This window comes from Neoarius graeffei, chromosome 16, assembly GCF_027579695.1.
Source record: "Neoarius graeffei isolate fNeoGra1 chromosome 16, fNeoGra1.pri, whole genome shotgun sequence".
Lineage (NCBI taxonomy): Eukaryota > Metazoa > Chordata > Actinopteri > Siluriformes > Ariidae > Neoarius > Neoarius graeffei.
The window spans coordinates 39298877-39314182 of NC_083584.1; the positions used below are offsets into that span (position 1 = coordinate 39298877).

General features: G+C 39.7%; 1 protein-coding gene across 1 annotated transcript in view; it reads right to left on the minus strand.

The window, feature by feature from the left end:
- Positions 1-881: 881 nt before the first annotated feature.
- csmd3b (CUB and Sushi multiple domains 3b) overlaps positions 882-15306 on the minus strand; it is an 898971-nt gene continuing 884546 nt past the window's right edge. The window contains 5 exon segments of the mRNA XM_060942250.1: positions 882-2265; positions 2689-2824; positions 5789-5876; positions 6110-6222; positions 8480-8638. Coding sequence (XP_060798233.1) covers positions 2106-2265; positions 2689-2824; positions 5789-5876; positions 6110-6222; positions 8480-8638 — 656 coding nt within the window. The 3' untranslated portion in view covers positions 882-2105.

Here is a 15306-nt window from a genome sequence, read left to right on the forward strand (position 1 = left end):
TTCCTTGATTGTTTGGGTGTCTTCTTTTATTGCAGTCTTTTACAGAAAAGAAAGGGGGCTGATCAGCTCATGGTGAGAGGGACCACTACCTCTTGAGCAGGAGTTCTGGGGCAGGATGAAGCATGTCCAAATAGTTTTGGAGACACAAATTTCAGTTTATAGAAAAAAGACTGACAGACGAAGAACAGAACAATGAGAAGAAGGGAAAGCAGCAGACCTGGCTCATGTGTTTTTTCTTTTGATAGGCACTGTGTAAAACCAGCCATGTTAGAAAATACACCAATTTATTAAGCTACAATGGTAAGAAGCTCTGGAAGTGTACAGTGTATATGAGGTGCAATGCTGTAGAATCCCTGTGCCTGATGCTGAGCAATAAAAATGGATGCTCCAAAGATCACAGATTGATTTGTTTGATTTGGGGACTTTTGGACAGTCCAGTCAGAATCAGCTCCCTGAAGTCTGCAGCTTTCTAAACAGCTTATTTGTATGTAACACTGAAATCTTTCAAGTCACTAGTATGGCCTGTTGGTCACAGAGAAATGAGATGAGAGGTACAGTACATTAGAAGGCACTGGAATGAATCTCACAGCTTGAGGGCCTGGAAGCACGGAACTGAGGTAGTCTGACCCTGCTGCAATCACGTCAAGCAAGGGTTTAACATGAAAACTATGGCACTGAGAAAAATAAAACCTATTACACTCAAATTGGGCAAAAATGCAGCAATTCTGTTAAGGAGAACTATTATCAGAGTAATGACATCACTGCTCGAATAATGACAAGTTATGCACTTATTATAAACTGTATTTAAACCAGCTCTGAGTAAGCAGAGCTGAATTTAAAAACTGATTAACCACTGAAGCCATAATATCATCAAGCTGCCCTTAATGAATATTTACGTCATGTCAATGTCAGACTGAATCGGAACAGTGCTCCTCGGCCCATATGGACTTGATAAACATGTCACACTGTTGCCACATCACATATTTAACACACGCATGCTAATTAATGTTACTGTCAATGTAATCCAAGTTTGTATAAAAATCCAGGTACAAATGCCAAGTGCATTTCATTTTATACAAATGTAATACCAACAACTGCAATCATACAAATGAAATGATGTACATGAGCAAATGATCCAACTCTATGGATGGATGGAGCACAATGACACGTTGCCATTGAAAGAACAATCAGGACGATAAACTCATAACGTCATCTGCAGACTTCAGGTCCAAAATACTGACATCTGTCCGAGAGGTCATAGTGTTGTTCAGAAAACTGAACTGAGAAACGAGCAGTTTGGAAAAAAGGAGGTGGTAAAGAAAAAAAAAAGCTGGTGCTCCACAGTTAAAACGTCAGCCTTTGACACACTTATTTTCTCATCGTAACACATCGCACATCACATCCCACCTCAACATCCAAACTAAGATACAAATGTACATAGTGAGAACTAAAAGCAAAGGGGGCTGTTCATTAAACAATTGAGAAAAAAATGTATCATTATCACCAAAGAATTAACCAACGAATATTTATTTCCTTCAATACAAACATCGCACTTTATAATTTCTTCATAAACTCTCAGTATTTGCTTTTAATGTTCAGTATCTCCCATGTGGTACATAGCACAAAAATATAGATGGTGGCTGATCCTTGTGTATATACGCAATTGGATTTACAGATCCCTTTTCCTTAAAAAAAAAAAAAGACCCAGTTGAGTGTGAAGAAGCACTCACGGAGTGCAAACCGAATAGCCATTGGACTCTCCAAGCTTTCTGCTGTGAAGACTGAAGATTTTTTAGGTTTTTAGGGGCAGACTAGGAAAAAAAACAAAAACATTTAACTGGTACACCCATCATTATATTCTATGTCCTTTGTAGATGCACATGGTCAAATCACAGTTCCTGAAGAGTGTGCTTTAAATATCACAGGAAGGAGAACAGTGCATCCGCTTGACGTTCTCTGCCAGTCTCAGTGAAATTCATCCCTGTCTGGGACACCATTATATCCAGTGGGTTTGTTAAAAAAAAAAATCAACGACAAAAGCTTGAGGAAAAAAAACCCAAAACAAAACCCCAAAGCAACGTTGTTATTGTGTCTGGTGGTCCTCATTATACCATTGTGCAGACTGTGTTTAGATTGGGGTCGAAACGGACGGCTTTGCCCTCCACTGACTTTGCGTTGGTGTTGTACATGGGGTTCTCAAAGGCAGCCTGCCCATTGTTGTTCTCATGCACTGAGCAACCTGTGTACTGAGTTTTAGGGGTAGTCCTTTGAAAAGACAATAAAAGATGCAGACAAGAGAATTAATGGCAAACATGACAACGCTTTAGTAGAAAACTGATCATTAAAACGTGCATTAAATCTATTCGTTATACTTAAACACTGGTGAGAGGGCAGCACACTGAACTGTTAACACTCATAAGTGAAAGAAGTCTTCGTCAGTCACTATGGGGTACAGTCTGACACTCTAAGCTACTTCTGAACTGACTGTATTCTGTTATATGGACAATCTTTATCTGGTCTTCCAGTGTTTTGTTTTTGGATTATCTTTCTACTAAAGGACTGCTTTGGGATGTCGGGATGAAAAGACAACCCTATTCATCTGAAAGTTGCAATAACAACAGAAATGTTTTCTGCTTACAGTGGTACATTTGTGGATGACTGTAAATACTCATTTCTCGGCACACTTACCTCTGTTTGTAGAGGTAAAATCCAAAGCCTGCAAAAATCAGGGCAAAAAAAGGCACAAGGATTGCTATGGCCACAGAGCTACTGTTTGTACCATGCGGTGGATTTGACAAGTTATTACTTTCCGACATGTTTAAACCTGTGGGAGGCGAAAATAGAAAAACAGGATCAAAAAACTCTGATAGCTTTCTTCACACAATAAAACATAGAACAAAACTTTGCCAGTAAGCTGAGGGATAATGTTCTGTTGTTGTTGTTGTTGTTGTGAGTACTCTTTTCTCCAAACGGCAACTTTGCCATGAGAGGAGAAAAGCTTCCGAGTTCTCTAGTGCTCTGACCTAATTATTACGAACCTTTAGGGTGTTTAGCTCTCTGAGCTGTAAAAAGACCACACAGGCAAATTTAGGTTTAGATTTTCTTGCATGTATTTTAAGATGTATACTATTCTTAGTATAAAGCAGGGGTACGTAACTAAAACCCGTGAAGGTCCAAGTAAATTCCTTTGTCACAAAAATCCAGTTAAGCAACTAACATGACTGAATTGTGACAACAGTTACAGTTTAATGCCAACTAATAATGATGAGGCTGTGGCTAGAAATAAGACAGTTTAAAGGGATTGTGTGAAGTAGGACATCCAATTTTCACTGAGAGTAAATTCCGAGGCCGAAATTTTTAACAAATACTCACCCGGTCCCAAGTTATTCCCCTAGCAACACCCTTAGCAACTAAGACGTAAATCTTCCGCAAACTCCAGTAATCTTCGGTAGTGACGTCACATCAAGAATAACAATGGCAGCTGCGATAGAGAACACCGTTGAAAATCTCTCCGCCAGCGCTTTGCACTTTCAGTTGGCTGCACTGAAAAGTCCCTGCGAGTATTCTGGCGGTCTCCAATTACAGTTCATGAGAGTCAAACAAAGAGCCTTTTACAGTGAATCCATGAATATCCAATGTTAACAGGTCTTATTGGCTGTATGAAGTATTACGTTACATTATAGGCATTTAGTATTTCTTATCCAGGGTGATGTACAACAAGACCCTGACATACCCACAGCAGTGGGCAACCCAGGGAGCAGTTGGGGGTTAGGTGCCTTGCTCAAGAGCACGTCAACCATTCCTGCTGGTCCCGGGAACCAAACCAGCGACCTTTTGATCCCAAAGCTGCTCCTCTAACCTTTAGGCCATGGCTTCCCATGTATGAGCCCACAAAAAAGCACTGAAACCATCACCCAGTCTCGATGGGTCACGTGACCATTTCTGGCATCAGCTGCATCTGGCCCATACATATAGAGGCCAAGATAAAGCACTTCCTTGATCTCTTCCTCTCTCTGTAACTCCTCAATCACTCATGCCACCTCAGATACAATGGATGAATTACTTATCCAATCATGCTCTGCCAACTGCAGCAGCAATTGTTATTCTCGATGTGCCCTCAGACTTCCAAGTTCACAGATTTTCACAGGAAACTTTGGAAAATAATACTGTTTCCCCCTCAAAAAATATACTCACATTTTTGTTATACTATTGTTAAAATGATCATTTGTGACTATAAAAAGAATTTTATAGAAATCTGAAGTCCTTCACATGACCCCTTTAAAGTAATTATGCTTTGATTCATAGTGGTGCTTCATGTTGCCATTTTTGACAAACACCATTATGGGTTCATGAGACTGTTTTGAATGTGATGCAGGGAAACTAAACACATAGTTCGCTGTCTGTATCATCTTTAAATATCCTGTTTTCAATGTTGACATTTAAAACAAAATCAGCCTTAGGCCAAGTTTACATTAGACCGTATCTGTCTCGTTTTCTTCGCGGATGCACTGTCCGTTTACATTAAAACGCCTGGAAACGCCGGGAAACGGGAATCCGCCAGGGTCCACGTATTCAATCCAGATCGTGTCTGGTCCGGTGCTGTGTAAACATTGAGAATACGCGGATACGCTGTGCTGAGCTCTAGCTGGCGTCGTCATTGGACAACGTCACTGTGACATCCACCTTCCTGATTCGCTGGCGTTGGTCATGTGACGCGACTGCTGAAAAACGGCGCGGACTTCCGCCTTGTATCACCTTTCATTAAAGAGTATAAAAGTATGAAAATACTGCAAATACTGATGCAAATACTGCCCATTGTGTAGTTATGATTGTCTTTAGGCTTGCCATCCTTACACTTGCAAGTGGTAAGTGACTTGCGCACAGCGGCTCAGTCCCGAATCACTGCTCGTGCGCTTAACTCGCGCGCTCTGTGAGCTGCGCAGGGCCGGAGTGCGCACCCTCCAGAGGGCACTCGCTGTTCAGGGCGGAATGATTTGGAGCGTAGCCGCTGAGGAGGAAGCGATGAGCCGCACTGACACATTTCAACTTATGTGCTGAGTTAGTCATGTGATTAGCGTATCCGTGTATTGGTGTTGCTGTGTGCACGCTAATCGTTTTTAAAAACGTTAATCTGATGATCCGCTGATACGGTCTAATGTAAACCCCACCTTAGCCCTGTCACTGATGAGCTGCATTCAGCTATAATTTGCATAAATACATGTGTCTGGATAAACCACAACAGAGCGGATTCATGTTCGCAAATCTTGAACTACAGTCAGTTTTTTCATACGTTATACAACTCTGCTACAATATATTTTCAAGTACTTGGACCGCAGAAGTACTAACGAGCAGTAAAGAAATAGAAATGTACAGTATATAAAAAGTGTGTGCTTCTAAATTTTCTCAGACACATTCAACTAAGGTTCTGACCAGAGTGTTGCAGGGTGCAAATGGCAGCAACCAAAACACATCACATTCATCAATTCAATCATATTAAACCTTTTTTAAAAAGCATCCATTAAAACAATGTTAATTACCCTTAAGCACCTCTCAGCCACAACACTCAGAGAACTGAGTGATCATCTCTTCAATGAGTGTTCAGAGTACACAATGAATTTATAAATGCTGAAAGTGCAGATAAGCACTCCAAACGCAAGGGTTTAGGATTGAGAAGTTCATAATAATGGATATGTCAATGAAAATGGTCCCAAAATATAACTCTATAACATAATATTAAATGATAATATTAAGCGAATAATGCAAAAAAAATGCAAACATGATACATTACCCAGCCTTTGTAGGCCAAACTGGCCATAGTCTTTACCCTGTATAAATCCTTGAAATACATAGGTGGTACCATCGGGTTCGGGAGATACCTGCATGCAGGTTGGAAAAACATGTTTCTATTAAAAAAAATGGGATTTCCAGCTAAATAGTCAGCAATTTGTTTGACTTAATGATAGTAATTGTCCAATTAACAACTGTCCTGATATAGAATATAAAGAAAATTTATACTGAAATATCAGCCAAAATGTTACAATAGTACATTATGGTCAAAACCACAGATGCCGTTTCCAATATGTAATGATTTCCAAAGCGTAGCTCTTACAAAACCATCCAGTGACCACTGTTCTTCCTTCATCCTGGTTAGTGTAGTGGTAGAGGATGCTTGCACGTCATATACGAGCAGCATCAACCTCGCTTCCTGGCTCTTGTAGACGCCTGGATCCAGAGACAAAGAAGAATGAGCCATCTAAATACTGCCAAACACTGCAGCTATTAGCACATCTCCTGTGGCAGGTATTATCCATTCTGTAATCAACCCATTACAGCAATAAAAGCCATACTGCAAACAGCAAACGGACTCATATCTGCTTAGTAGTGCGCCTTATATCTACTGCAATAATAAATTCCATTGTTTCTCTGAAGATGACAGAGTTGATGCTACTGTCTTATATTACATTCTGTGAAATTCAGCATAACCACAGTATGACTATTTTGATTCTGTAGATGTTTCATGTACGAATAGTGGTCTGTGTAATTACTGGTAACAGGGTGGTCAGTTCCAAGTCGAAATGGCTGTGATACATCAAAGAATGCAAAGGATATCAGAGTTGGCTATGTGACGACGGAACAAGAAATGGAGATCAGAAAGGTGAGAGAGACCGATTAAGTTTAATTATGGTGGAAAATATCAAAGTTCTCTCAAATAGCATGAATATTTCATTTGAACACAGCAGAGGAAAAGGTTTAACTTTTGAACTGTAGCATTTAAATAAGGTCATTAAGTGGAAAGAAAACATGACCTGCTTTAAAACAGATAAATTCAACTAAACAGAATTCTGTAGTCATGATGCACTAAAAACCGTAGGCTGATTTTCAGGTCTTATGGTCTGTTAAACAGTCAGATATTATTATCATCCTTTGACATGTTAATGACTGACAACTGTGTACCGTTGAACTATTATGCCGCTTTTCCACTACCAACGCGGCTGAGTTGGGCTGAGCCGTGCCGTGCTGAGTTGGGCTGAGTCGAGCTGAGTGGGGCTGTTGGAGTTGCATTTCGACTACAACTGTGCTGAACCATGCTGGCTGGAAGTGGGTGGACACATTGGGTGGAGTTAGCGAAAGTGGGTGGACGTCACGTGATGTCGTTAGGCGGCGCAAACAGTGACATCAGTGACTTTTTAAGCGGTAGTCTCACGACCCAGATAGTAAACAATAAACATGGAGGACATGGAGTCGTTAGTGTTGCTGGTCTTGGTGCTGTGGCTTGTTGTCACCGACAACGCCAACAGATACTGGCAAGAGCGTATAGATGAGGCGAGGCGCATATGGCTTCAGAAATTCTCGTAATTCTTCTTCTTCCGGGTTTACGGTGTTTACAGATCCCAGCGTGCTCGCGGGGCGTGTGTGGGCATGTGAGGACACTCCTCCTCACCAATCAGTGCACAGGGGAGTGTCTCCTCATGCCCCTAGCCCCACTCGGCTCGGTTGGGCTCACTTCAGACCTACTCCAAAACCGTGCGAGTTTTGGGTGCTGAGTAGGGCTGAAGCGAGCTGAGTCGTGCTGTTCTGAGGTAGTCGAAACGCGAGCCGTGTCAGGCTGAATTGGTACCCAGTATGAAATGAACGCAATTTTATATATATATATATATATATATATATATATATATATATATATATATATAAATTGCGTTCATTTCATACTGGGTACCAATAATTATGGAGTTGACTGTATTGCGGTATTAGACTAATATATATATACACACACACACACACACACACACACCTATATATGTATGTGTGTGTGTATATATATCAATCAGCAAAACATTTGTTGCTAAATTATCGGCACCCTCACGATGTAATGAAGCCTTTCTTTGTGGCAAATAAGAGCATTGAGCACTGAACAAATTTTTTAAATAGTTTAGAATTTTGAATGATGCTCTTAACTGCACTTTTAACTGCTTATGCATTTCTTTTATATCCTTTTCCTCTTGTTTTATCTTTTCCATTGAAAGCTCTTTGGTTTTCTCCATGTTGAGGGATGACAAAGGAATTCTACACGTGGGGGAACAAGCGTTGATACTCACTGGCAGTACGTGTTCAGGGGCAAATGGAGAGTTCATGGAGACTGAAAGTAATTTAACAAACACTTTTTTTTTTTCAAAGATGACCAAAATTTGTTTTTTTCTTTATTATTCACTGAGGATGTCAATAATGCCACACATTTCTAAGAACACATACTATTATTTAAAAAAGGGGGTATCTTTGAGAATAACAGTTGCTTGAATGAAACATTTGAATGCAATGTTTAATTTATACACACACGCCTGAAGGGTGCCAATCATTCTGGAGTCCTGTCTATATCCTGTTTGTTTCCTGAAAGCTTTTCTTGACTGATCTTTTTTCATATTCAGAAATGACAGTAAAGTGTATCTGTTCAACAAACATTTGATTTGACAGATAAACCAACCTGAAAGCAGCAGCTCCATGTTGCTACTAGTTAACGTGACGTTGACTCGACCTGTGGTTGTATTAAAGCTTGTGATACTCAGAGTCATTGGTTGCTTTCTTCCTTTGTAGTTATATGACCCCTTCCATATGTAGTTTGGAGCAAATACGTCATCTGGGACTGACAGAGCAAACAACCAAGGAGAGAGGATTATTCATTAAGCTTTAACAAAAATAAAGCAGTATGCACACAAACAGAACAATGAGCTCACATGAATAAAGCCTTGTAGGAAGAACATGATTACTTGAGTTGTTTAAATAAATGTCTGTCCTTTGTATAAAAGGACAGAAAAATAATCCACAAACTGGTCTCAAAGCTACATTTTGAAAAGTATGCCTCAAAACACACACAAAACTGACGACAGTCAAAAGCCTATATTTTAGTATTTTTGTTTAAATGACCCCATATTAAATCAAATTTCACAACCTAACCAAGGAATAGGTACAGTGGCATATTAGGGCCATTGCAGGTAAAAAACAAACAAACAAACAAACAAACAAACAAACAAACAAACAACCTGGGAGAGGGGGCTAATATTGCAAGATTAAATTCATAAATTTCAGAAAAAATAATTCAGATATTATCCAACATTATGAAATCATAAATTTGTGAGCAAAAAAACTCAAATTCTCTGAAATAAAATCCATAAATTTACAAGAAATATAACTCAGAAAATAGTGTTTTGTTTTTTTGTCAAAGAACCCCATCGCTTCACTCTGTATGTTTGGATCAAGAACATCACACCACAGATGATATGGCTGAGCTAAGAGTTACGGAGAAGATAGTTTTTCCTGCTCAATCGTACAATATGAAAAAATAAAGTGGTAAGAGATTTTCAACTATATTTCCCAGAATACACTGCAGCTAGGAAGCATGTGATTATTGTCTCAAAGAATATCTGATTTTTTTTCTCACAAATTTGTGACTTTAAAATCTCAGAAGATAATACCCAAGTTTTTCTTGTAAATTTTTTACTTTGTGTAAATTCAGTTTTTTCACCCTCAGCATATTACCCCCACTCCCCCAGCTCCCCAATTTTTTTCTTTTACCTACAATGGCCCTCATACGCTGTCATAAATAGGTATAAGTGAATCGAATTTTTTTTTTATTATTACTGAATACCTAGTGAATTGAGAGATGCTAGAAATTATTTTATTGAATAAAAGCTAAAACCTTTATCACTTTAATGAGCTGTCTGTAGCACACTACATATGTGTGGCAGCCTGGGAAAACCCTCACACAGTGACATTTATACATCTCATCTCATTATCTCTAGCCGCTTTATCCTTCTACAGGGTCGCAGGCAAGCTGGAGCCTATCCCAGCTGACTATGGGCGAAAGGCGGGGTACACCCTGGACAAGTCGCCAGGTCATCACAGGGCTGACACATAGACACAGACAACCATTCACACTCACATTCACACCTACGGTCAATTTAGAGTCACCAGTTAACCTAACCTGCATGTCTTTGGACTGTGGGGGAAACCGGAGCACTCGGAGGAAACCCACGCGGACACGGGGAGAACATGCAAACTCCACACAGAAAGGCCCTCGCCGGCCCCGGGGCTCGAACCCGGACCTTCTTGCTGTGAGGCGACAGCGCTAACCACTACACCACCATGCCGCCCACATTTATACATTTTCTACTAAATGAAGTTTTGATAATTACAGGCTTACATCGAACTGAACCAGAAGTAAACTTTTTACTGAAAGGGAAAAACTGCATGTAAAGATTATAGACTGGTACCAAAATTCAAAAAAGTGCTTATTTAAGGAGTCAAATGCATTTTTGAGACAAAGTCGGCAAACAGTCTTATTTTGTCAATTTGGGTGTGCCGAATTCAAATCTGCAATATGCTGAGCTCTATCTGACCTCTGTTGACCTCTAGAGGTCATTGAACTTTGGGCCTGTAAACGTCTCAGCTGAACCCAGTTTCTCAGCTTTCTAAGGAATTAAATGTACTAAAATGATTAATGAAGTTAGCAAACGGCCTTGTTTGTTAAATGTTTGGGTGCTGAATTCATTTTTCATTTGTAAAACGACATATGACCTCTGATAACCTCAAGGTCATTAAACTTGGCCTATAGGCCTATGCATTTAACGGCATTTTTAAACTGACTTTACTCCCCCAAAAAGAATATGAACAGACAAAAAACAAATAGAAAGGAACAAATACAACATTAAATGCCAGTCCATGTACATGTGACTTACTTTTCACAATGAGAATGCCTAGGCGATCACCTTACATAACATTGCATTACATTTAGCGGTTATTGTTTATACAAAGCTACTGAAAAAAGGACAGATTCAGCAGCATACAAAATGTGGGGGCATACAGGGTATACAGGTTAATCAGGGTTAGTATATATGAGAGTTTTTTTCTTTGTTGTTTGTTTTTTGTAAAGGCTTTACCCCGTTTAAAAAAAAACAAAAAACAAAAAACAAACAACAAAGAAAAAAACTCTCATATATACTAACCCTGATTAACCTGTATACCCTGGATGCCCCCACATTTTGTATGCTGCTGAATCTGTCCTTTTTTCAGTAGCTTTGTATGAACAATAACCGCTAAATGTAATGCAATGTTATGTAAGGTGATCGCCTAGGCATTCTCATTGTGAAAAGTAAGTCACATGTACATGGACTGGCATTTAATGTTATATTTGTTCCTTTCTATTTGTTTTTTGTCTGTTCATATTCTTTTTGGGGGAGTAAAGTCAGTTTAAAAATGCCGTTAAATGCATAGGCCTATGGAGCACTTGCATGTGACGTCACATCCGCTCCAGATTGTAGACAAACGCCATCTTGTCGGTTAAACGCCATATTTCCGCCACTGACTTTCATTATTTTTCGCCGAAATATTCAAATATTACCGTGCCACAATGCCGGAGAGTTGCATGGCATATAAATGTCACAACAGGAGAGGTCAGAAAACGGGAAGTTAGTTTCATAGGCTGCCACGGGACCCTGACAGGCGCGCAAAATGGATTGCTGCTATCGGCCGGGCTGATCCAAACAACAAGAACAAGGCATGGGTACCGACTGGAAGGAACGCTCACTGGTGCCTGTGCAGTGACCATTTCATCTCAGGTTCGTCATGTATTTATTTCAGTATATCCATGTGGTTATTTGCAGCATAAGTTTATGACTTGCTCTAATAAAAAAATTCCAGGAAGTGGGAGCCTGAGAAAAGGGTTGGGGCGGGGTGGATTGGGTCTTTAGCGGTGTGGTACGAAAAAAAACAGTAAAGAACTTATAAGAATTTACCACTGTCTTAGTAGTAAATCCTTATAAATATAAGGATAAATCCTTATAAGGATTTATAAATAAATATATATGCCATGTATGATTCATTCATAATCGGCTGGTCAGTGCTATGCTAGATACTACTGATATATCTAGCATCAGTTCTAGTGCTCAATACTTAAGTGACTTACCCGTCCAATGAGGATTATTTTCTTCTTTACAAGATGCCACATCTTAGGGGGGCTGACAAATCCTGAATTTCTGTAGAGATAACTGTCCAAAGATTTATAAGCACGCAGTGCTTCACCACTGAACAGCGAGGGATAGTTGATGAGGTAATTATACGCGTCTGGGTATTCCGCTGGCAGTTCAACATCCACTGACACGGTCGTGAAAACTCCGTCCGGTAAGCCATAAGGGTCACTAATCTGTAGATTGTTTATTTTAGACATATATCTAGTTATCTGTTCATTAGAAAAATGAGCCGTGTAGTCCGTCGGTTGAAATTGATCCATTCTGTACACGAGTGCAGCAGTATTCAGCTGTGTTGTTGACCGACAAGATGGCAGCTGTTAACTTTCCGGTCACGTGACTGCAAGATCTCTATAGGCCAAGTTTAATGACCTTGAGGTTATCAGAGGTCATATGTCGTTTTACAAATGAAAAATGAATTCAGCACCCAAACATTTAACAAACAAGGCCATTTGCTAACTTCATTAATCACTTTAGTACATTTCATTCCTTAGAAAGCTGAGAAACTGGGTTCAGCTGAGACGTTTACAGGCCCAAAGTTCAATGACCTCTAGAGGTCAACAGAGGTCAGATAGAGCTCGGCATATTGCAGATTTGAATTCAGCACACCCAAATTGACAAAATAAGACTGTTTGCCGACTTTGTCTCAAAAATGCCTTTGGGTGTCACAATTCTGGATTTTGGTACCAGTCTATTACATTCTGACTGTGGCAAAGGTGCATCGTGGATATTCTGACAGCCAGTATTTGATTATAAACTGAATCGATTATGCTTATGTCCACTTCGCCACAGCATGCAGCTATCCAACAACTGGATCAAAACATGGTATTTATTACTGTGTGAGGAAACCACAGTTAGCTAACAAGACTTTGGCCACCTTTTTTTTCTTTACCACTGTATTGTTAAACAGGCTCCTTACTCAAGATTTTCACAGAAAAAGAGCCGACACTGTCAGAAATAGGGGTACAGTAGGAGTCCACTTCTGTACCCCAAGGTACGATCTACACTAATGTACCCCCTAGGGCTCATTATTGGACCTCAAGGAAACTGTGTGTACCTGTTTAGTCCAAAAACGATGCATACAATGGTGTGAAAAAGTGTTTGCCTCCTTCCTGATTTCTTTTTTTTTTTGCATGTTTGTCACACTTGAATGTTTCAGATCATCAAAGAATTTAAATAGTAGACAAAGATAACACAAGTAAACACAAAATGCAGTTTTTAAATGAAGGTTTTTATTATTCAGGGGGGAAAAAAATAATCCAAACCTACATGACCCTGTGTGAAAAAGTGATTGCCCCCAAACCTAATAACTGGTTGGGCCACCCTTAGCAGCAATAACTGCAATCAAACGTTTGCGATAACTGGCAGTGAGTCTTTTACAGTGCTGTGGAGGAATTTTGGCCCACTCATCTTTGCAGAATTGTTGTAATTCAGCCACATCGGAGGGTTTTCGAGCATGAACCGCCTTTTTAAGGTCATGCCACAGCATCTCAATCGGATTCAGGTCAGGATTTTGACTAGGCCACTCCAAAGTCTTCATTTTGTTTTTCTTAAGCCATTCAGAGGTGGACTTGCTGGTGTGTTTTGGATCATTGTCCTGCTGCAGAACCCAAGTGCACTTCAGCTTGAGGTCACAAACAGATGGCTGGACATTCTCCTTCAGGAGTTTTTGGTAGACAGCAGAATTCATGGTTCCATTTACCACAGCAAGTCTTCCAGGTCCTGAAGCAGCAAAACAGCCCCAGACCATCACACTACCACCATCATATTTTACTGTTGGTATGATGTTCCTTTTCTGAAATGCTGTGTTACTTTTACGCCAGATGTAATGGTGGTGGTAGTGTGATGGTCAACTACTGCACAAAGCTTTATAAATGATCTCCCAGAGTTATCAACTTTGATTGGGTCACTGTCAGCCCCTGCAGAACTTGATCAGGCAACTGAATGCTTAGAGTCAACATTCCGCCATACCTTAGATAATGTAGCTCCTCTTAAAAGGAAAATGGTCAGAGACAAAAAATTAGCACCCTGGTATAATGATGACACTCGCACATTAAAACAGACCACTCGAAAATTGGAACGTAAATGGCGTCAAACAAAATTGGTAGTGTTCAAATTAGCGTGGAAGGAGAGCTTCCTGAAGTATAGAAAAGCTCTTAGTGCTGCGAGATCAACATATCTCTCCTCCCTAATAGAAGATAACAAAAATAATTCTAGATTCCCATTTAATACTGTAGCAAAATTAACCAGGAATAAGTCCACTATAGACACATGCACACCTGCAGTATGTAGTAGCAACGATTTCATGAATTTTTTTAATGACAAAATTGAGAATATCTGACAAAAAATTCAAACTACTAATTTAAGGTCAGACAATGTAAGTGACCCTGTAGTTAACAATATAACTGTATCAGATCATCAATTAGAATGTTTTACTCCCCTAAAAGAAACTGAATTACTTTCATTAATCTCGGCATCAAAAGCCTCAACTTGTATACTAGATCCCTTACCTACACGTCTATTCAAACAGATAATACCTGAAGTAATTGAACCGCTTCTAAAAATAATAAATTCTCCTCTTACGATTGGCTATGTACCCAAATCCTTTAAACTAGCAGTTATCAAACCCCTGATTAAAAAACCTGACCTTGATCCCTGTCAGCTGTCCAATTATTGGCCAATATCAAACCTCCCCTTTATCTCCAAGATCCTTGAAAAAGCTGTGGCACAGCAGTTATGCTCATATTTACATAGGAATAACATCCATGAAATGTATCAGTCAGGATTTAGACCTCATCACAGTACAGAGACAGCTCTGGTTAAAGTAGTAAACGACCTACTGTGGGCGTCTGATCAGGGCTGTGTCTCGCTACTCGTGTTGCTTGACCTTAGTGCAGCATTTGATACCATTGATCATTCCATTCTTCTGGATAGACTAGAAAATGTTGTGGGAGTTAAGGGAACGGCCCTCTCCTGGCTCAGGTCTTATTTAACTGATCGCTATCAGTATGTTGATATAAATGGTGATATTTCTAGACGTACTGAGGTAAAGTTTGGTGTTCCACAAGGTTCTGTCTTGGGTCCACTGCTTTTTTCTTTATATATGTTACCTCTGGGTGATATTATTCATAAACATTGTATTAGTTTCCACTGTTATGCTGTTGACACACGGTTGTATATTTCTGCAAAACCTGACGAGAGACACCAGCTTAACAGAATTGAGGAATGTGTAAAGGACATTAGACACTGGATGCTTATTAATTTCCTTCTGCTTAACTCTGACAAGACT